This window comes from Rana temporaria, chromosome 2 (genome assembly GCF_905171775.1).
Source record: "Rana temporaria chromosome 2, aRanTem1.1, whole genome shotgun sequence".
In the NCBI taxonomy this organism is placed as follows: Eukaryota; Metazoa; Chordata; class Amphibia; order Anura; family Ranidae; genus Rana; species Rana temporaria.
Genome location: NC_053490.1, coordinates 326,715,868 through 326,739,156, shown reverse-complemented (window position 1 = coordinate 326,739,156; position 23,289 = coordinate 326,715,868). Strand labels below are relative to the sequence as shown.

At 47.5% G+C, this 23,289-nt stretch overlaps 1 protein-coding gene across 1 annotated transcript in view; it reads left to right on the top strand.

Moving 5' to 3' along the window:
• The first annotated feature begins 17,869 nt into the window (after positions 1-17,869).
• The window catches only part of LOC120927053 (putative helicase MOV-10), a 136,922-nt gene continuing 131,502 nt past the window's right edge, over positions 17,870-23,289 (top strand). The window contains exon 1 of the mRNA XM_040337484.1: positions 17,870-18,126. Within this exon, the coding sequence (XP_040193418.1) occupies positions 17,996-18,126 (131 nt within the window). The 5' untranslated portion in view covers positions 17,870-17,995. The remainder of the gene's footprint in view (positions 18,127-23,289) is intronic.

Here is a 23,289-nt window from a genome sequence, read left to right as displayed (position 1 = left end):
GCTCAAGTCTTGCTGTAAGAGCTCCAGTGTGCTTTCTACATAATTAATGTGTGTAGAAGGCCTACCTTGCTCCAATAATCTATCCACCTGGGCAGCCAACCTTTCACCAAGATCAATAAGTTGCCTTCGCCCAGGTGGCAGGGGTGCTGATTCTGCTGCATCCAATGTGGGCTGGAAAGAAAAGAAACAAAAAGATTCAATTAGAAAACAAATCATTTGCATTGCTGAACACACAAACAGTAGTAAAAGTGGGTGCCATTTGCACAAACAATAAAACATGTTCAAGGCTGCGTTACTTGGCACAGGAGACTTCAACAGAACTTTTTCCAAAAACTTTGCTAAAATAACAAGTTTTTCTAACAAAATGTTTGAAACAAGATGAATTTAGAATACGATTGATTAACATGCCCAGATGCTCCAGATTAGACACTATCCCATTTAAGAAAATCAACCCCTTAGTTTCCATGGGTATGTCAACCCTTGATAAAAGCAACTTGATGGATCAATTAACAAGGTATATTTGTGGGCAAGCAACAAATATAAAGGTTGTGTGATGTGGATGAGGCCCTGATACAACCTCATGGCTAACCCATTCTGCCGTTTGATTCAAATTAATAAGGTGAGATATATAGATCAGACAAAGAATCTACATCTTGCTCACCTTTCAGCTCAGCTCCAACAGAGAGGCCAAACCCATTTTTTTGGTCCTTTTATAAACAATATGACATCACACACAAGCACATTTGATAGGTTCACATTTTACTCCCAGTTTACCCTCCCCCTGTGTGGTTTGTCCTTGGCATGAAGCCCTCATTGGTCAGTTCATATAGGGATTGTTTCCTGTTCCATGTTCTTGGAAATCCATTCTTGGGCATGCACACACACCCTTGTGAACCCACGTGTCATAAAGAGTCCATTGTCGGCTCTGCAAATTTCCTTCCAAGCTGGTCTGAGTGAGAAGGAGGGGGAGGCTTTCCTGTTACAATTGAGGAATTTAGGAGGGACAGAGTGAGAGCGAAGAGTGGGGGGGATGGAGCTGCTTTCAATAATCCTTTTGCATCTCCATTTCAAATGGTAACTTTTTACAATGTAATATCTGTTTCTTCATATTTTCAATGCTGGGGTCATAACTTTAAAACAATATCTCATATAAAATCCTCAAGGAAAATAAGCAGTATTGATCATTCCCATACATATGCATAATGTGTATAAAAACAAACAGTATAAGGAATATAGGAAAGAGAAACATTTCAGTGATTATAATAATAAGAATTAGCCTAATTTGAAAATATAAATTTTAGAATCATCCACCACATGTGTAAACACTTGTGGCAAAGAAGATTCATTATTTGAACTTACCACCTGTGAAGGCAACTCGGCAGAAGCAGCTGCATTTTCTTCAAAAGCCTAAAACCCCCCAAAAAAGTCTGGCATTACAACAAGTACATAGAACTCCTTTCAATGTTCCCCACACATTTTCTGACTTACACATACCCCCACATTGGATGCAGGATCATCCCCCACTCCAGCAGCAGCCATACTCAACTGAGGATCTGCAGTTCAAAAAAAAAGTAAGTAAACATCCAAAATAATCTTTCATTACGAACAAACATTTTGCCCAGTGTGTCTACGTGAATCATGTGGACAAATATTTCTATGTGACCTAGCTTGGCAAAGGCTTCAAATGCAAATGTTGGCACTGGCAAACCAGCACAAAACCACCAGTAAAGAGACCTTTGCCTTCAATATATGTGTGAGTGTTTGCTTTGCAATGGAGGACACCCTATTCACTGAATTCTGGATATAAAGCATGAGCACCCACCTAACCCCCTCCCACCACCACCAAATGTATTTTAATCTACAAGCATATGCATGGCTTTGGTGCAGTGGGAAGGTGCTCACTGCCGCTGACTCCTCCTCCTGCTGGTGTGTTGCTGTGAAGATATTTTTTAGGTTAAATGTAAGTTTGATCTTACTGTTGTATTTTTGGCAAACAAAGCAGAGCTCATTTGATTACTTACCAGGGGGGACCTGGTCAGTCTGTGTGGGCGGCTCATCGGGTTGTGGCAGGCCAGAGGGGCTGCCAGGGGTTGATGACGCAGGACTTGGCACTGCAATTCAAGCACATAAAATTTGAACAAATCCAACATGTTTCCTCATCAAGACACACTTTTAAAATGGTACATGTGATTTTAACTTGCCATGCTGGATATCATCAGTGTCATCCCGAGAATCAGTACGAACAACGGTCTCCAGGCTGATGATATCCAGCAATTGCCTCTGATAGTTCGTGAGCTGGCTCAGATGGGATTGTGCCACACTCCGCCTGGTCACATACCCCTCGCGAGCCCACGTGCCCAGTAACCTCTTGAGCCGCCCCACCAGGTCATTCAAGTGCTTCTGCACCTTGTAAGCGGTATGGCGAGCACGGCCTCCCACTGCACTCACTGCCACAGCAATTTCATGCCATAGACACTCCCTATGCGGAGCACTCGCCCGCGAGATGCCAAGGCCCCGGATTTCTTGGTGTCTTGCCAAATATTGCGCCACCAGAACCCGGTTTTCTTCCAGAAAAAAGGGGGGCAAACGCCCTTTGGGTTTGGGAGGAACCCTCCCCTGGCGAATCCAGGCTTGGCGCCATCTCAGATCTCCCCCTACTTCCTCTAGCCGCACCACGGCCTTCCAGCCTCACACCCCTGGGCCTTCTGGTGGGGGGGGGGCCATGATCACAAATCGATCTGGAAAAAGAAAAAAAATACATTTGTTGTATTAAACCATGGATAACATGAATAGCTAGCAACCAAGGGTGGAGGAGGAACTTACAGGGTAGGAACAAAGGAAAAGCCCCAGCGGGAAAATGCCCAAAAGAGCCAAAATCCTAATCTGGGGGAAAAAAAAAAAAACATACATTTGTTGTATTAAACCATGGATAACATGAATAGCTAGCAACCAAGGATGGAGGAGGAACTTGCAGGGTAGTAACAAATGAAAAGCCCCAGCGGGAAAATGCCCAAAAGAGCCAAAATCCTAATCTGGGGGGGGGGGGGGGGGGAATCATACATTTGTTGTATTAAACCATGGATAACATGAATAGCTAGCAACCAAGGATGGAGGAGGAACTTACAGGGTAGGAACAAAGGAAAAGCCCCAGCGGGAAAATGTCCAAAAGAGCCAAAAACCTCATCTGGAAAAAATAAATAAAAAACATACATTTGTTGTATTAAACCATGGATAACATGAATAGCTAGCAACCAAGGGTGGAGGAGGAACTTACAGGGTAGGAACAAAGGAAAAGCCCCAGCAGGAAAATGCCCAAAAGAGCCAAAATCCTAATCTGGAAAACAGGAAAACAAAAAAACATACATTTGTTGTATTAAACCATGGATAACATGAATAGCTAGCAACCAAGGGTGGAGGAGGAACTTACAGGGTAGGAACAAAGGAAAAGCCCCAGCGGGAAAATGCCCAAAAGAGCCAAAATCCTAATCTGGAAAAAAAAAACATACATTTGTTGTACTAAACCATGGATAACATTAGGGTTGTCCCGATACCGATACTAGTATCGGTATCGGGACCGATTCCGAGTATTTGCGGGAGTACTCGTACTCCCGCAAATACCCCCGATACCGAAATAGAATACTTCCCGCCCGCCGCCGACGCCACCACCGCCGCCGTCCCCGCCGACGCCACCACCGCCGCAGCCGCATCCCCGCTTGGTTATTACGTGCGGGGAACATTACAGCTTTCATTTGAATAGCTGTAGTCTTTCCCGCGCGCCGCGTATAGACACTCCCCCTTGCTCGGGTGAACTGTCCAATCCCGAGCAAGGGGGAGTGTCTATACGCGGCGCGCGGGAAAGACTACAGCTATTCAAATGAAAGCTGTGATATTACCCGCACGCTGCAAACCATTCCATGCCGCACATGTGACAGCAGAATGTGGCGGCGTCGCACGGGTTAATCCGCAGTGCTCACCAATAGCAGACAGGGCGGTTTTGCCGGCTGCGCATTATTCTAGATGTTGCTTCCTGAAATCCTCCAAACCCAGCACCCCCCCGCTCTACTGACACCCAGGCAGGTAATAGTGCGCCGTGTCCTACACCCGGAGTCACCCCATTGCCGCTCACAGACCGGATCTGCTGGTGCCGTAGCTTGCAGTGTCGCTCAGGAGGCCGGGGGTCCCCGCCAACATAGCTCCTCTGTAATGATCTGTTCGTTGCTTGTCTGTCTGTGACCTGTAATACTAGTACTGCAGGGTGACTGAAACATGTGAGACAGGTCTCCTCCTGTGTGTGTGTGTGTCAGCAGGCTGGGATCGCTACTATGGGGACAGATTGTATAGGAATGCATGGGGAGATCTTCACCTGTGATCAGTTTGTTTTTTCTACTTCTGTGTCACAATAGATGACATCTATTGTGACACAGAAGTAGAAAAAACAAACTGATCACAGGTGAAGATCTCCCCATGCATTCCTATACAATCTGTCCCCATAGTAGCGATCCCAGCCTGCTGACACACACACACATACACAGGAGGAGACCTGTCTCACATGTTTCAGTCACCCTGCAGTACTAGATGTGATTTCCAATGTTGTCCAATGGTATGGGACTGTGATCCCCTTTGATTTTCTGCTGTTGGAATTTCTGAGGCATATGAGGAACAGGAAATGTTTTATTTCATGAAATTATAACCTGTGTTCAAATGATTTTTGCTTTCAATCTGTTCACAATGTGTCTATTGGCTTAATTTAGGCTACCCAGGCATGTGTGAGTGATTTAAAAGGTTAAATTGCCTTTCGGGGAAAATAATAATAAATGCACGTATATTTTGTTGTATAGTGCAACTTTTTATTTTTTTTCTACAGGAGATTGCAAAGAGCATTACACCTGCTGCATATGTGGGGGGACATGGCTGGATTTATGGGGGACATGGCTGCATATGTGGGGGGGACATGGCTGCATATGTGGGGGACATGGCTGCATATGTGGGGGGGACATGGCTGCATATGTGGGGGGGACATGGCTGCATATGTGGGGGGACATGGCTGCATATGTGGGGGGACATGGCTGCATTTGGGGACACATTTAAAAAAAAGTATCGGTATTCGGTATCGGCGAGTCCTTGAAAAAAAGTATTGGTACTTGTACTCGGTCCTAAAAAAGTGGTATCGGGACAACCCTAGATAACATGAATAGCTAGCAACCAAGGGTGGAGGAGGAACTTACAGGGTAGGAACAAAGGAAAAGCCCCAGCGGGAAAATGCCCAAAAGAGCCAAAATCCTAATCTGGAAAGAAAAAATAAATAAAAAATACATTTATTGTACTAAACCACGGATAACATGAATAGCTAGCAACCTGCAACCAAGGGGGAGGGGGGTGCAGAGGGTGCCATGTCTCCTAAAAGTTTGAGAGCAGAGGGGACCCATTTAAAGATGCAATGCTATACATAGAGCTCAATTCAAAATTCCATTGAGTAAGGTGTGATAGAGGGAGCAGACAAGGCTGACGACCCCATAGTGTAATCAAGTTACTAAACTCCATGGAGCCTTCCCCCTCAACTGCTGCAATAAACATGAAAAATCGTGTTTGAGAATCAACATGCACTTGACCAGCCCTTGCAGAGCAGAAATGATGCAGGAAACATTTGGATGCATAAAGCCATTGCCCAGCAGTACATTACAATGCATGTGCTGCTGGGCTGGAACAAAAAGCTTTGACTATATAGTGCAAGGGCCTGCCTGATTGCCTACATATTTTAGCTATTACAATAAGACATCATATTATATGGTTTTGCTAAATCTGCAGCCAAAAATCAGAATATATTCTAAGAGTGTGTATGGGGTGTTAACCAGCATGTCTGTATATTTGTAGAGGCAAAGAGTTTGGAAACAACTTAAAGCCACATAGCGAATATGTAAACTCCATGCAGTGAGTGTACTAATTATACACACACTTATTTTTTGGGGGGGAAATTCGCAACAAAATTTCCTAAACACAGCATGGTATTGGGAAACAAATTAGACATTATTAGCAAATAAAAACACTTTAGGGCAGTGCTTCTCAAATAGTGGGGCGCGCCCCCCTGGGGGGGGTAAAGGGGGGCTCGTTTGACCTCGGCAAATAGTGCATACTGCAGAGAGAGGGAGAAGCGCGGCGCGATCACTTGAGATTGTCCCAGGGCAGCCCCAGTAGCAGCCCGACGCGGAGGACCACGTGACCCTTTCGAGGAGAACAGACCCGATTGGATAGACATAATGCTCTATCCTGATTGGCCAAACCCGCCCGTGTGACTTTTTGTAGACATGAAGTGTAGCAGACCCTCAAGTGACATCATGGACATTTTTTTAACAGGGATGAGAAGACAGGCGGAGAGAGAAGGAGAGAAGGAGATAACAGAAAGTCTCCCGAAGGCTAAGACGAGGAAATATGACGAGGCGTATGTAGCGCTTGGCTTCACTGTGACTACGGTGGGAGACGAGGAAAGACCGGTGTGCTTACTATTTATTCTCTTATACGTTAATAAGGATACGGTGTTATGCAGAGGTGTACTTATAACAATTTTATAGACAAATGATACTATTTACAGCCGCGCGGGGGGCGCGAAATGTTTTCTTCTTCCTAGGGGGGGGGGGGGGGGGCGCGAAATGTTTTCTTCTTCCTAGGGGGGGCATGACAGAAAATAATTGAGAAGCACTGCTTTAGGGAAATGTTCAGTGGAAGCATATGGCAATGAAGGGATTCTTTCGAGCAGGTTATAGTTAAATATGTGACTTACCTTTAGAAGAAAGTTGCTGATGTTTAGTGTCAGAACTCTGCATCCAGAAGAAAGAATGAAGAGCAAACATTGCAGTTTTTATACAAGAGCAGGGTGTGGCTCATGGATTTGCCGCACAATTTTCGCGGGGAATTTTCGCCCGCAAAGTGGTTTGGCGCGGAAAACTCTAGCGCGGGTGGGGGGGGGCGTGGTTTGTCGCGCATAGGTATGGTCGTTGGCGCATTCATACGTGCCTAAAAATACACCTGGCCTTTTTGACATTCTTTTTGCACTTAAGATGGCAGAGATTGAGAATGTTCTTGCTGTGGCTATGGGCCAGATTCACAAAAGAGATACGACGGCGTATCTCCTGATACGCTGTCGTATCTCTGTGATCCGCCCGTCCTAACTATGCGGCTGATTCATAGAATCAGTTCCACATAGATAGCCCTAAGATCTGACAGGTGTAATTGACTTACACTGTCGGATCTTAGGATGCAATTCTATGCCGGCCCCTAGGTGGCGAGGCCATTGTGGTCGGCGTAGAATATGCAAATGACTAGTTATGGCGATCCACGAACGTCCGCGTTACCCGTCGCTCTAACTTTACATCGTTTCCATCAAGATACGCGTCGTAAAATTAGGGCTGAGCCCTAGGTGTTCTAAGCAATGTTAAGTATGGCCGTCGTTTCCGCGTCCTTTGCGTAAGTCGTCCGTGAATGGCGCTGGAGGCCATTTACGTTAACGTCTAAACAAATGACGTCCGTGTGACGTCATTTAGTGCAATGCACGTCGGGTAAATTACCCGACGGAGCATGTGCAGTACGTTCGGCATTTGAATTAGGCGGGCTTGCGCCAAGCGAATTAACGTTACACCGCCGCAAGTTTACAGGTAAGAGTTTTGTGAATCAGGCACTTACGCTGTAAACCTGCGGCGGTGTAACGTAAATGCGATACGTTACGCTGCCGTGGAGCAAAGTAAATGTATCTGAATCTGGCCCTATATGCCTAATTCAACAGGCCATACAGGATGAATTGATGGAGGAACAGGCAGCGGGGATTGCTACACCCCGTATTCGGTAACCCCGGCTGTTCATGCCACGTGCCTTAATAGAAGGGATGAGGGACAGTGATGTGCGAACCAGATTCCGCCTTTCCAGAGGAGCCATTTACCTCTATGGCCTTATAGAAGAAAAACTACAGCCAACAACGGCAAGAAGCCAGGCAGTTCCTGGCATGGTCAAATTGCTGGCCACCCTCTATATTTTGGGCCGTGGCAGCTTCCAAACAACCTCTGGCCTTATCTTGGGAATCAGACAACCCATGGTGTCCAGGGTGGTTATGCGGGTCATTAATGCCATTCTTGACCTTGTGCCCCAATTTATACACTGGCCACAAACTGAAGAGGAGTGGACTCATGTGAAGGTGGCTTTCTACCAGCGTGGAGAATTTCCACAGATCCTGGGGGCCATTGATTGTATCCATGTTGCGATCAGGCCCCCCAGGAGATGTGAAGTGGACTACAGGAACCGTAAGCACTACCACTCTCTGAATGTCCAGGTAGTGTGTGACGCCAGACAGCGGATAATGAGTGCGCAGACAGGTTTTCCAGGGTCATGCCATGATGCTTTTATTCTTCGCCAGACTGCCCTATATCAAAAATTCGAGAGTAGGACGGCGATAGGAGAAGGATGCACTTTGGCTGAGCTCTGCAGGCCCGGATTAAATCCAAAGGCATCAGCCACCATAGAGCGGATTTTTCGCCACAAATCTTACTTTACCTGCCTCCTACGTCCCTCCGGGAGACCTACTGCTAAAATCGGGACACAGATAGAGCAACATCAGCCACAATCCGGCTCCCGGCCGGCACCCTCCTCCACAGCCCAGCCGCCATCTTGGGCCTACGCGGTTTCCAGACCCTCCGGGATTCACAGCTACGATCCCCACTTCTGGATTCACCAGGTCAGTGTCCGGCCTACACCGGGATCCCCATAGCCCAGATACTTCCACAATCCGGCTCCCCGTCGGCCCCATCTTCCAGGCTTCTCCACGCTCTGGTCGCCATCTTGAGGCCTTCCCGACCAGCGATCTCCCCACGCTGGTTTGCGGCTACCCCGGGCATCTTAAATCCCCCTGAACATCATCCGGAATACACCGGGGACCGGGTCGGGCAGATTACAAAACTTTCTGGCTCCCTGCCGGCTCTGGCTGCTGCCGACTGCCCACCATCCGGAGGCCATTGAGGCCTGCAGACTGTCCGCGATTGAGCGTTTCGACCTGAGCCCCACCCCCCAGATTCCTCCCAAAAAGGCTCCCCAGAATCCTAAAGTACCCAAAGAGGGGCTCTGGGATACGCCAAATTCACGAACGTACTTGCGCCCAGCGCATAATATACGCGGTTTGCGTAAGTCGTACGTCCGGCGTAAAGTTATTCCCCATTTATGAGGCACAACCCATGCAAAGGTATGGACTAGGGAACACCAGCTGTCGTATCTTTTGTCGTTTACGTTGTACGTGAATATGACTAGGCGTAGGTTACGTTCACGCCATAGGCAGTGATCCGTCGTATCTTAGGGAGTAGTTCCGACGTGATTCTGAGCATGCACACTGGATGCGTCCATGGGACAGCGCATGCGCCGTTCGTTATTTGTATCTTTATGGCGCTCGGCCCATCATTTGCATGGCTCACGCCCACTTCCACTTACGACGACTTACGCCTAAGAAACCTAGCGCAGATTTGGTGGCAAGTACATTGTGAATTCGGTGCTTGCCTCTCTGCGCTGCGTCGGCGTAGCGTAAAGAAGATACGCTACGGCGGCATAAATATGCGCGGATGTATGTGAATCCGGGCCATATTCTTCTGTACGAGAGCTGACAAATTCTGAGTTCAGTTAAGTCACGCTGCTTCAGAGCCTGGCAGGCCAAGTCAAATCTCAGCAACCACCATCCAGCCCAAGAGCATCCACCTCTAGATCAGCAGAGATGGTGGACGAGGGGACAAGTTCTCTTCCCTCTTTCAGGGGTTCAGAGGAAAATGATAGCAGAGCCTCCAGACAGTGACGTCTCCAGCTTTCATATTTAGGGGGGGCACATGGGGGGACAAGGACAAAAGTAGGGGGCCAACTATAAAATGGGAATATATATATATATATATATATATATATATATATATATATATATATATATATATATATATATATATTTAACCACTTGCCCACCAGGTTAATTCTGGCACTTCTCTCCTTCATGTGAAAATCACAATTTTTTTGCTAGAAAATTAATCAGAACCCCCAAACATTATATATTTTTTTTTAGCAGACATCCTAGGGAATAAAATGGCAGTCATTGCAATACTTTTTGTCACACCGTATTTGCGCAGCGGTCTTACAAGCGCACTTTTTTTGGATAAAAATCACTTTTTTGAATTAAAAAATAAGACAACAATACATTTTGCCCAATTTTTTTATATATTGTGAAAGATAATGTTACGCCGAGTAAAATGATACCCAACATGTCACGCTTAAAAATTGCGCCCGCTCGTGGCATGGCGTCAAACTTTTACCCTTAAAAATCTCGATAGGCGACGTTTAAAAAATTCTACAGGTTGCATTTTTTAAGTTGCAGAGTAGGTCTAGGGCTAGAATTATTGCTCTCACTCTAACGATCGCGGCGATACCTCACTTGTGTGATTTGAATACCGTTTTCATATGCGGGCGCTACTCGCGTATGCGTTTGCTTCTGCGCGCGAGCTCGTCGGGACGGGGCACTTTAAAAAAAATTTTTTTGGTTTTCTTATTTATTTTTATTTAGTTTTATAATTTTTTACACTGAAAAAAAAAAAAAAAAAATTGATCACTTTTATTCCTATTACAAGGAATGTAAACATCCCTTGTAATAGAAAAAAGCATGACAGGTCCTCTTAAATATGAGATCTGGGGTCAAAAAGACCTCAGATCTCATAATTAGACTTAAATGCAAAAAAATAAATAAAAAAAAAATGTAATTTTTTCAAATGACAAAAAAAAAAATGTTTCTTTAAGAGGCTGGGCGGGACTGACGTTTTGACGTCACTTCCGCCCAGCAGAGCTATGAGGACGGGTGAAGGAGATTTCTCCTTCAGTCCCGTCCCCGCTCAGCTGCCGGACACATCCGATCCCCTCCGCCGCTACCGACGGCTCCGGTAAGCGGCGGAGGGCGCGGGAGAGCGGCAGGAGGGGGGGGGGGCCCTCTCCCGCCACCGATAACGGCGATCTCGCGGCGAATCCACCGCGGAGACCGCCGTTATCGTGTACACCACCGCCCCCTGAAAAGATGAATATCTCGGTTGTGGCAGCAGCTGCTGCCGTTATCGAGATATTCAACTTTAAAAAGAGGACGTCTTTTTGACATGGGGCGGTGGTCAAGAGGATATATATATATATATATACAGACCTCAAATTTTCCACTCACCTACTCGCATTTTGCGAGTGAAAAATTAGGTCTTGCGAGGAGCTGGGCTGCCTGGGAGTGGGGAGGTGAGCACCGTCGGCGGGCGGGGTTGATCGGGAGCTGTTCTCCCAGACGCCCCCGTGGCAGAGAGCATGGAGGTAGAGGCGAGCCGCGGTATCACCGAGCGGTTCAGCACGCTGTAACATCATTACATTTCCTCCCCTCTGCTCGCTCTGATACACAGCCCCGCCTCCTCCTAACCCCGCGCCTGTAATAGTCATTACAGGCGCGGGGACAGGAGGGTTAGCTGTGTCTGACGCAGGCAGGAGAATGTCTCCAGCAGGACTCTTCTTCTCTCTGCTTTCTCTGTGACAGAAGCTAAACAGCAGGTAAACTAAAACTTTCACGCTGCAACCACAATGTTCAATATAATGCTGTAATAGTCATTACAGGCGCGGGGTTAGGAGGAGGCGGAGCTGTGTATCAGAGCCAGCAGATTGGAGGAAAGTTCAATGTAATGATGTTACAGCATGCTGAACCGCTCGGTGATACCGCAGCTCGCCTCTACCTCCATGCACTCTGCCACGGGGCGATCACTGGGAGAACAGCTCCCGATCCTCTGTTCCTTCCCCTGTTGGGACCTTGTCATCATGGGACCACGGCATATCCCCATGTTCTGGTATGAAATAAGGGGTCCTTTATAGCAGTGTTTCTCAAGCAGAGTTCCACCTGGCTGCAAACAAGAGACCTCGTTTTCCCCAGATTGGAGTCATGAGGTGCCATGGTGCTGGTTGGCGTTGGCCAGCTGCCAGAGTCCGGCAGAATCAATACAACTTGGACAGTAGCATGATTAATATTCTGTATATATTTTTTTCAGGCTAGTATGATCTTATTCTATGTATAGTCTACAGATATTTTATATTGTTGTTTTAACTGTTGGAACAATAAAGATGTAAAGGAATTGTTTTTACATAACAATTGTTTCATGTGGTTCCTGGTGCCAATAATGACCCACAACATATTTGTCTCTATCTCTAGACAAATTTGTTTAGTTTGGGCACAGTGAGGCTGCAATGTGGGGCATGGTGAGGCTGCAATGTGGTGCATGGTGAGGCTGCAATGTGGTGCACGGTGAGGCTGCAATGTGGGGCACAATGAGGCTGCAATGCACGGTGAGCCCGCAATGGTGGGCGCGGTGAGGCTGCAATGCACGGTGAGCCCGCAATGGTGGGCACGATGAGGCTGCAATGCACGGTGAGCCCGCAATGGTGGGCATGGTGAGGCTGTGCTGAGGGGAACTGATAAAGTTGTTAATTTATTTTTGTAACTTAATTCTGCATAAAACAGTGTTATTCCAGGAGATAATTTATGAGGGCGTGATTAGCGGCAGAATTAGGGATGGGGCATGGTAGGGGTTGGGCAGGGAAACTGGTGGCGATTAACCCTTGAGGCCTGGCTAGTGGCTCAAGACTTGGAATTTTGAGCCCTGTGTATATATATATATATATATATAATATATCCTGGGGCCCTTTACTATGATCCCACAATGGGCCCTTTCACATGTTCTGCAGTGAGCTCCCTTCTCACTATACTGGGGCCCCCCAGGGTGTCAGAAAACAAGAGATATATGTCACCAGCACACCAAGAAAATATAAGGGTCCAAAGCAGTGGGAGAACTATCGGGGTTGCAAAGCTTGTCTTACCACCGGGCCCTGGTGTTCTGCCACTGTGGGGTTCCCCAGCTGTCCTGTCCCTGCTATTGGCAGCACTGGTCTCTAGATGGGGGAATTGGATAATTTCTTTTTTTTTTCCCATTCAACCTAACAGTTGAATGAAAAAAGTGATCAATGTATGGGCTGCCTAAGAGCTAAGACTAGCCATATACAGTTTAAATCTCAGCTGGTTCAGCAGGAACTGGCTGAGATTTGAACCATTAATGAGCAGATTCTCCTATGATTATCACTAGTGGTTGCTATAGCCACTAGTGATAATCACTGTTTACCGGGAGAATACAATTGCTGGGCAGGAGGGATATTCCCCTGTCAGCACTGTCTGTGTTGAAGGGGGAATCATGCAAGTTTCTTTCCTGCAATCTGTGCACCTTATATTATCTGCCTAACTGAAAGTGAAAGTAAATTGTGAATCTCTTGAAAGAACAAGAGAGGGGGAGGGAGACAGATGGGGGAGAGAAGGGATGGAGATAATGCAGTTCAGTGATTACAGTGTACTGCAGTCTGCAGTGCATACACTTACCCACGGTCCAGGCTAGAATCTCAGGCATCATTCACACACAGCCAGGAATGCTGCTGATTTTCATATTTCCCAACCACACATCCCCTCTCTTCAGACACAGCACACCAGGATAGTGTGGGCAGGACTGGAAGGAGTTGGAGCTGTATTCCTCCCTGCTCATATGTGAGGAGAGTGGGGGGGGTGGTGGCTGGACTCGCTGGGCTGTGAAAGCTTGCCGTCACCACTCTCGGAATTTACAGGCTGGTTCTCCTGTCCTAAGGACGGGAGAAAACTGAGATGAAGGCTTGCCCCCCCCCCCCACAGTGCTTGTGGAGTCCTTCCTGCAACTCGCTCTTCTCCGTGCCAATGAGGATGCAGGGGAAGGAGCAGATCGGGCGGCTGTGGTAGTGTCAGCGAGCAGAGGGAGGGGGAGGAACTGGGAACACTCTCCCTCTCAGGAGAGACTGTGTTACTCCAGCGGTGGCCCGAGCAAATTTTTTTTTTTTTTTGGGGGGGGGGGGGCACAGCATAATGTTGGGGGGGCCCCCTCTGGCCCCCCCCTAGGGTCGACATTGCCTTCCTCACCTGTTGCGTAGACTCATTCCCTTCATCCCGTAAGGAGATACAGCAGCAGTAGTTGGAACAATCATCAATCCCCGACTTGACTACACAAACTCTCTCTACCTAGGACTTCCCAAATACCAAATTTCACGTCTACAAGGAAAAGCCCCGCAATACCTCTGCGACAAAATAAAGCACTACAGTCGCCCCTTCTGGTCAACTAATCAGAACCTCCTCCACATCCCCAAGACCCACTACAAATCAAAAGGCAAACGAAGATTCGCTGTCCAAGGACCCCGACTATGGAATGCTCTACCTGTGGACATCTGCTCGAATGAAAACTATCTGGACTTCAGGAACAAGCTTAAGACCCATCTTGAGTCGATTTAGTTCGCATTTGTAGCGACATACAAGTTATTAATTCATTCATTCACAAGTTAAAATCCATATTTTTTTCTAGAAAATTAGTTAGAACCCCCAAACATTATATATGTTTTTTAGCAGAGACCCTAGAAAATAAAATGGCGATTGTTGCAATTTTTTATGTCACACAGTATTTGCGCAGCGGTCTTTCAAACGCAATTTTTTGTGAAAAAAAAATTAATATTTTTTTTAAAGTCAGCAGCTACTGTACAAATACTGCAGCTGCTGACTTTAAAAAGGACACTTATCTGTCCAGCGTGCTATCGCTCGGCTCTCGGGTGCAGCCGCCGCCATCTTCGGTAAGGGAATAAGGAAGCGAAGCCTTGCGGCTCCCCTATCTGGTTCCCTACTGCGCATGCGTGACTCGCTCTGTGCAATCTGAATGGTCTCTCTAGTCTTCTGGAACCTGTGTGTCTCCCAAAAGACAGTGGGGGGGGGGAGTGGCATAGATACCCGCAGATAATGCGGCTATCTATGCCCAGAAGTGGGAGCAAATACCTGTATTAAACAGGTATCTGCTCCCCCCTCCCCTGAAAGGTGCCAAATGTGACAGCGGAGAAAACCAGAAAATCTATAAGCATGAGATACATCTATCAACTTTTAAAGCTGGGTTCACACTAGTGCGCTGTGCAAGATCGCATGTGATTCGCACTGCAGTGCAAATCACATGCGATGTCTGTGCGATGCAAATTCAGCCATACAGATTGTATGGCTGAATTTGCATCGCATTCAAACCAAAATGCCCCTTTTTTTTATCTGCACCAGAATCGGATGTGCAGATCATTAACTTTTGTATTGACACCTGCAGCGGTTCGCATAAGGCAGTTAACCTTGCGAGTCAGGTGCGATGCGAAAACCCGCAGTGGATTTGCAGGGTTCCCGCATCGCACCTATGTAAACCAAGCCTTAAAGCCTACCAGTGCCCACAAAACAGGGCTGGTGCAAGGATTTTTGACACCCTAGGTGAAACCTCATTTTGCCCAACCCTCCCCCTGGTTCTACCGCTGACTCCACCCCCTTTGCCCTGCCCCCCACCTACCCGATCTAGGGCTGGCAGCCTGTGGTGTCCTCTCCTCCTCTCCCGTGGTGTGGGCAGCGGCTCCGGTGTCCACTCCTCCCGCGGCTTCCTCCGCCATGTGTCTCCCCTCTGTTCCTCCTAATTGTAGGCATCCAATAGGATCGCCTGACGCTTTCGCCAATCGGAAAACAGATCTCACGTCCTGCGGGGAGGAACTTTAGTGTGAAAATAGTGAACATGTATTTGCCATCGTCACACAACTGGGTGGGATCAGAGCGCAGTGCTCTGCGCCCCAAGCCCACCATTTTTTAAGCCTATTAGAGCCTCTGGCTCCAATCAGGTGCTATAAGAAAACACCACCCCATTGAAATTCATAGTCTGGTGCCTTGATATGTAGATCAGGGGACCGGACGCTATGACACCTGGAAGGCAGGAAAGATCACTATGCCACATGGAAGGCAGGAAATCTCTTGCCCACACCCCCTTTGCAGGCACAGATTGGCTGCACGGAGGGGTTGTGGGTGGGGACAGGGGGGACATGAGGAGGAGGTGGGGCAGATCTAGCCTACCTCCACCACCCTCCTCGTATGGGCTATACAGTGGGCAGGGGATGTGCACACTGCAGTGGGGGATATGCAGCAGGTAAGCCAGCAGGCGATACGGCAGGCGGGGGGTGTACACATTGCAGCGGGCGCACCGGCGGGCTCGAGGCAGAACATTTGGGACTGACGTGCCCTGGCACTTCCGCAAACTCCCCCGGCAACTGGGTGCAGTGTACCCTGCACACCCGTGCAGGATTGGATCTATGCCTTTCTCTTGCCCTTTCATTGATGAGTGTGCTCAAATTTGTATAGGAGCCCAGGAAGCTTCTCCACCCACCCAAATACAACATACAGGGCACACAGTCTTTCTTTCTCATCCGCAGGCTACGAATCACTTCTGCTGCTGGACCTCTGAGACTCTCATTGACCTGCTGCCACTTTAAACTTAGAACTTAGGGGACCGGGTTGGCTCACAGGGCCCTGGTACATTCAGCCTGCTTGGGTACATTCAGCCTAACCATACATGGTTAAAATCTTGGCTGGTTCCTGCTAAAACCGGCCAAGATTCGAACCAACAATGGCCGGCTTAACACCAATTGCATGCTCATTACCAACAGATATCTGTAGATATCTAGATCCCACACATCTTAGACATCATATGTCATTTAGAAATTAACTTTTTTGGTACCATCCCTTTATTTATTCCTATTTGTTGTATGCTGTGTTCTTTTTAAATAAAGGAGATAGAAGCCATGAATGGCTTTACATGCGTTTTTTTCTCTGCCTCTAAATGCCCCTCCATGTTAACCTATGTGTCCATGCACACTATATGCATTCAGGCTGGTCTCATATATATATATATGCGGCGTGGTTTCATCGTTGGAGTTTGGTGCGGTTTTGTTCACTGGTTCAGGTGCAAATTTTTACCTGAAATCGCATCTGAACTGGACTGAAAAATGCATAGGATCCTATCTAAAGCCACACCATGGTCGCCCCACACCAGCTGCATCGAGGAGGTTGCAAGTTCACGTTATGCAAATTGGAAGCGGTTCAAGACGCATATATGTGAACAGAGCCTTAGGGCCCTTTCACACCAGCGGACGAATGGTCCGCTTTTCATAAGTCCGTTTACGGACTTACAATGGTTCCCTATGGGATCACGGTCGTTAGCGGATGGAGCATCCGCTAACGTCCGTAATCACCCGCCTCCGTCAGGATCCGTTTTTTAAGAAGGAAGAAACCCCTATATTTTTTCCGTCTGACGGATCGAATCGGATGAATACGGACAGACGGACCGTATTCATCCGATTCCCCATAGGGGAGAGCGGAGGAGAGACAGGGCGGTCTCTGCATTGTGTGCGGGGACCGCCCTGTCCGCCGACAGCTCAGCGGGGATTAACGGAGGAATCCCTGCTGAGCCAAACGGACTAACGGAGCGGATCAATACGGATCCGCTCCGTGTGAAAGAGCCCTTAGAGGAGTTTAGAGGCGGAAAAAACAACAACACTTGTGCACTCTGAAAAGGAAAATTTGAGCTTAAAAACGTCTGATGCGCCTAAGTGTGGGTAAATGACTCTGAATGCATCTAATGGTGCGGTAACGCTAAGCGCTTTTTTTTTTTTAAGGGCAGAATAAATTAAATATTTTGGCCAATGAAATAATTAAACGCCCGAGAAAAAAAAAAACACGACTTAGGGGCTTTTTAGCAGCTGCTTTTCTCCTGCCATTAGAAAAGCATTTGGAAAAGCCCCAGTGTGCATGAGGCCTGGCCTGGCATGAGGTATCAACACAAGCCTGATGACCATGTGGACAGGCTCCTATATTGTGGAATAATGTGTGACTAAGCTACAACAAGTTTCACTTTCATTTCTCTTCCCCAAGTGCTGCCATAAACCAGTCTCCTTTTCTCTCTAAGCCACACCTGCTTTGTATAAATAAACTGTAGATGCATGTCTTGGCCCATTGATTCTCAGGGACACAGACAGTCTACAATTTCACCACTGCGCTGGAGGATACCACCAACTACAAAGAAGAAAAATGCCACGAAAAAGTCTGAAAGCAGGTGTCCAATCTGGAAATACATTCCTACAACACCTGGAAGAAACAGACAGACTGAATATTACCGACAAAGAAGAACTGAGAGTAATCTATAATGAATTACGAAAGACGTAAGAGCATTTTATTTTATTTTTTATCATGGTTGTTGTTATTATCATCACCAGCATCAGTGAGAGCAGTTAGTTGTATCATCTGTATCTACCGAATTCACTTTAAATTGCATGTGACAATTTTTCGGGCAGAACTAGACTAGACATGTCTGATGTGCTTAGGGTTATTGTGAATTCTGTTCCCTTCTAATCGCTAGCGCTATGATTTTAGAAAACGGTAATGAAAGCAAGTGTATGGTGTTTTTTCAAGGGATGACCCTCGTCATGTCATACATTATAGCAGTGTTCATCAACCCTGTCCTCAGGGCCCACTAACATGCCAGGTTTGCAAGATAACTGAAATACATGACAGGTGATATCATTTGCGGCTCAGTGATTGCAGTATTCTAGTCTGCATCTCCCCAAGGTAAAGCCCCTTTCAGACTGGGGCGGGAGCCGCGGTGGCGGTATAACGGCGCTAAAAATAGCGGCGCTATACCGCCGGGATTGCCGCGGGAATCAGCAGCTAGCGGTGCGGTATTAACCCCCGCTAGTGGCCGATAAAGGGTTAATACCGCCCGCAATGTGCCTCTATAGAGGCTCATTGCGGGCGGTATTGCGGCGGTTTCCCATTGTTTTCAATGGGAAGGTAGCAGTATACATGCCGCTCCTCTCACCGCTCAAAGATGCTGCTGACAGGAGATTTTTTTGTCTCCCGCCAGCGCATCGCCTCAGTGTGAAAGCCCTCAGGCTTTCACATTGAGTCTGCAGTGAAGGAGTTTTTCAGGCGGGATAGCAGCACTATTTTTTGCGCCTGAAAAACTCCTCAATGTGAAAGGGGTCTAATACATAAAATGTGGCCTGTTAGTGGGCCCTGAGGACAGGGTTGATGACCACTGCGTTATAGGACTAATTTCTCTTAAAGTATAACTAAAGGCAAAACTTTTTAGCGATGGATAGCGTGGAGAAGGATTAGAACATCTGTCCGGTTATCATTGTTTGTGCCCCTGTTTGGTAAAAATTGGGATTGTCACTAGAACAGGACTAGAACAGAATCTTCCAATAGTGACATTAGTTCTGATGACCACCTTCATTTTGGATTCCCTCACATTGGAGATATCCCCCCCTCGTGCTGCTTGTTTGGTCTTCGGGACAGGAAATGAACAGAAATGTTTCAGTGGGAGATGGCAAAAAAACAAAAACTGACAGAGGTTATAGCTATAAAAAAAAAAAAAAAACATGTTTTGTCTTAGGTTCTAAGGCGCCTTTCACACGGACGGCTGTTTTGCCGCAGTTAAAAGCATGTTAAATGTTCTGTGAAATTTAAGGCTCCAAGCACTGCGATTAGCTGCATTTGTACATTGCGAGTATGTGCGGTTACATGCGGCGGCGTTTGGCTGCGGTAGTCATTCCCACAGCAATCCTTTTTATTATTTTTTATTATGATGTGCTTCCTGTTCTTTTTTTCTCACGCTGATATCCGCAGTTGACACAAAAGACTGTGATTACCTGCGTTTATGTGCATATAGCTGCACTAAATCGCACCTGAAGGCATTCCATTTCCACAGCAACCCTTTTTATTTATTTTTATTATGATGTGCTTCCTGTTCTTTTTTTCTCACGCTGATATCCGCAGTTGACACAAAAGACTGCGATTACCTGCGGTTATGTGCATATAGCTGCACTAAATCGCACCTGAAGGCATTCAATTCTATTTTTTCTATACGCACCAAACCGCATGTAACGAAATCGCAGCTAAACGCTGTGTGTGAATGGGGCCATAGGAAAGCATTGTGTGCTTTTAGCTGCGGTAGAAAACTAGAAAATCCACAGCTAAAAGCACCATTCTATCCGTTCGTGTGAAAGGGTCCTAAAAGCGTTGCTCTTGAGGCACTAGTGCTGCAATTAGGCCCCTTTCACACGGGACAGCGGAGGTGCGTTGGTGGTATAACCGCCTGAAAAACGTGTCAGTGTGAAAGAGGCCTTAAGGTCCCTTTACACGGGGCGGATTCTGTTCCGATCAGCAGGAGATCAGCTCACAGATCCCTGGTTGATTGGAGCACGGACAGAACCCGCTCTGTTCTATGGGCAGCTGGGAGTAAACGGACTCCTCAGTCTGTTTACACCTGACTACCTTTGATCCGATCCTAAACGGAAGGGGCCGATCTCTGTTCCTTTTTTTTAAGCTGACCCGGAGGTAGGCTGGTGTAAACAGACACAAGTTAGGTCTCAGCTCTGGCAGGAAGCTGTGGGTTGAATAAAATTAAGAAACTTTACAAATGTTTATAGCGGAGTTCCAGTCGTTTCAGCAAGTTGCGCGGTGCATCCTGAATGGCCGGGACAATCTTCTGGGGCGTGTGACGCGTCCCAGAAGATTTCAGGGAGGGGGAGAGGAGAACTTCTGGTCATGGTGCCCGCGGTGCTAAGAGAGGAAGTGGGAGCTGGGTACCTGTCAAAACTAGGTACCCGCTCCCCCCCCCCTAAAAAAATGACATGCCAAATGTGGCATGTCAGGGGACAGGAGTCCTTAAAGCGGAAATTCCACTTTTGGGTGGAACTCCTCTTTAATGCGGAATTCCACCCAAAAATTGAACTTCTGCATGATGTTGACCCCCTGACATGTCACATTTGACATGTAATTTTTTTAGAGGCACCTAGCTCCCACTTCGTCCCGGAGCATCGCGGCCCTGGAAGGAAGTTCACCTCTCCCCACCCTGCAATGTTCTGAGATAAGCCACAGGTCCCAGAAGATTGCCCAGCCAATCACAGCGCACAGCGCAGCTCGCGCATGCGCTGTGCGTTCCCGGCTGTGACGCCACAGTCGGGTGCCCACAGTTACAATGCCGGCACCGCAGAGAGCAGGGGGAGAGGAGCCGGGCTTCGTTCGCCCACATCGCTGGACTGTGGGACAGGTGAGCATCCGATTATTAAAAGTCCGCAGCTACACTTTTTGTAGCGGCTGACTTTTAAATGAGTGTAACTCAGCTTTAAGCAGCCAGAGATATGGGGCACACTTCATTAGAAGTGATTTATTTTTACAATTGCTTTTTAGTGTACTCCAGCTTTAGGTATTGCTTGTGTAGAAAGATGCATGTAGGGCATTTACAGTTACTCTCAGTAGTTTGATGTAGGCAGGGCAGGACTTAGGGTGGTGGGGGCCCCTGGGCTTGAGTTTTGAAGGGGCCCCCTGGAGCCGAGAATTGGGGGGGGGTCGAAGTAGTTGTTGGGGGGGGGCGAATTGAAGTTGTTGAGCGGGGGGGGTTTTGCAGTTGGGGCTCTTTCACACGGAGCGGACCGTTTCCGGGTCCGCTCCGTGTGTCTCCGTCGGCTCAGCGGGGATCCCCGCTCAGCTGTCGGCGGATAGGGCGGTCCCCGCACACAGTGCAGGGACTGCCCTGTCTCTGCTCCGCTGTCCCCTATGGGGAACCTGATGCAGACGGACCGTCTGTCCGTCTGCATCAGTTCCGCTCCGCCGAACGGAAGAAAAATAGGTTTTCCGACTGACGCGGACGCTAGCGGATGCTCCATCCGCTAACGGACGCGTTCCCATAGGGATTCATTACAAGTCCGTTAACGGACTTGTAATGAGCGGACAAGCGGTCCGCTAGTGTGAAAGAGCCCTTGTTGAGCGAGGGGGAATGCCTCTCACCTGTGCCAACAGCCGGGGCCACAGACTGTCATTAGCCCGGCTCTCGGCTTTTTTCCCTTCAGCAGCCACAGTCCTCCACACACCGCTCCGGTTCCTCCTGCTTCCGTGCTGCCTCCTCTTGCAGTGCAGGAAAATTAACCCTTTTGCGGTACTGCGGGAAGAAGCTGTCTGTGTGGGAAAGTCCCGCAGAACCCGTGCGTGTTGGGAGGTATGTGCAGGGCCGCCATCAGGAATTTTGGGGCCCCTTACAGAGCTTAAGGCATGGGCCCCCTGGAGCAGAGAACCGGGGCGGGGGGGTGCTGCCGCCTGAAATTAAGAAGCGGGGGGGGGGGGGTTATATAAAAAAAAAGAAGAAGTAAAGAAAAAAAAAATATATATATATAGGGTAGCCATCCGGGGCTTTGGGGACCTCTGGGCCCTTCCTTTAATAAAAAGAAAAAATAAACCTCTGGACCCTTTAATAAAAAAATAAAAAAAATAAACATTTAAAAAAAATACATAAAAAAAAGGGAGGTTGCCTCTGGGCCCCTGGGGACCTCTGGGCCTTTTAATAAAAAATATAAACAAAAATAAAAAAATAAACATTTATAAAAAAAAAAAAAAGGGGGGGTTGCCACATGGGGCTCTGGGGACCTCTGAGCCCTTTAATAAAAAAATATATATATATAAAAAAATGTAATTTTTTTTATAAAAAGTGGGTTGCCATCCGGGGGCCCTGGAGACCCCTGGGCCCTTTAACCACTACCCGACGGCCGTACGACTTTATACGGCCGCGGGGTGGTTCTCAATCTCTAACAGGCCGTAAAAAGACGGCCTGCGCGCGCATCCAGTGGCGTGCGCGCGTCCGGCGGCGCGCGCGTGCTCGCCGCATCGCTGAGATGCCGATGCGAGTGCCTGGCGGCCGTGATGTCCGCCAGGGACTCGGGATCGGCGGCTACAGGGACAAGATGTGGAGCTCTGTGTGTAAACACAGAGATCCACGTCCTGTCAGGGGAGAGAGGAGACCGATCTGTGTCCCTTGTACATAGGGACATAGATCGGTCACCTCCCCCAGTCACCCCCCCTCCACCTACAGTTAGAACACAATTTAGGGTACACATTTAACCCCTTCCTCACCCCCTAGTGTTAACCCCTTCAATGCCAGTCACATTTATACAGTATTTAGTGCATTTTTATAGCACTGATCGCTGTATAAATGTGAATGGCGCCAAAAATGTGTCAAAAGTGTCCGATGTGTCCGCCATAATGTCGCAGTCACGAAAAAAATGCTGATCGCCGCCATTAGTAGTAAAATAAAATAATAAAAAATAATAATAATTCTGTCCCCTATTTTGTAAGCGCAATAACTTTTGCGCAAACCAGACGCTTCTTGCGATTTTTTTTACTTTTTTTCCCCAAAAATATGTAAAAGAATACGTATCGCCTAGACTGAGAAAAAAAATGTTTTTTTTAAAAAATTGGGCTATTTATTATAGCAACAAGTAAAAAATATTGTTTTTTTTTTAAATTGTCGCTCTATTTTTGTTTATAGCGCA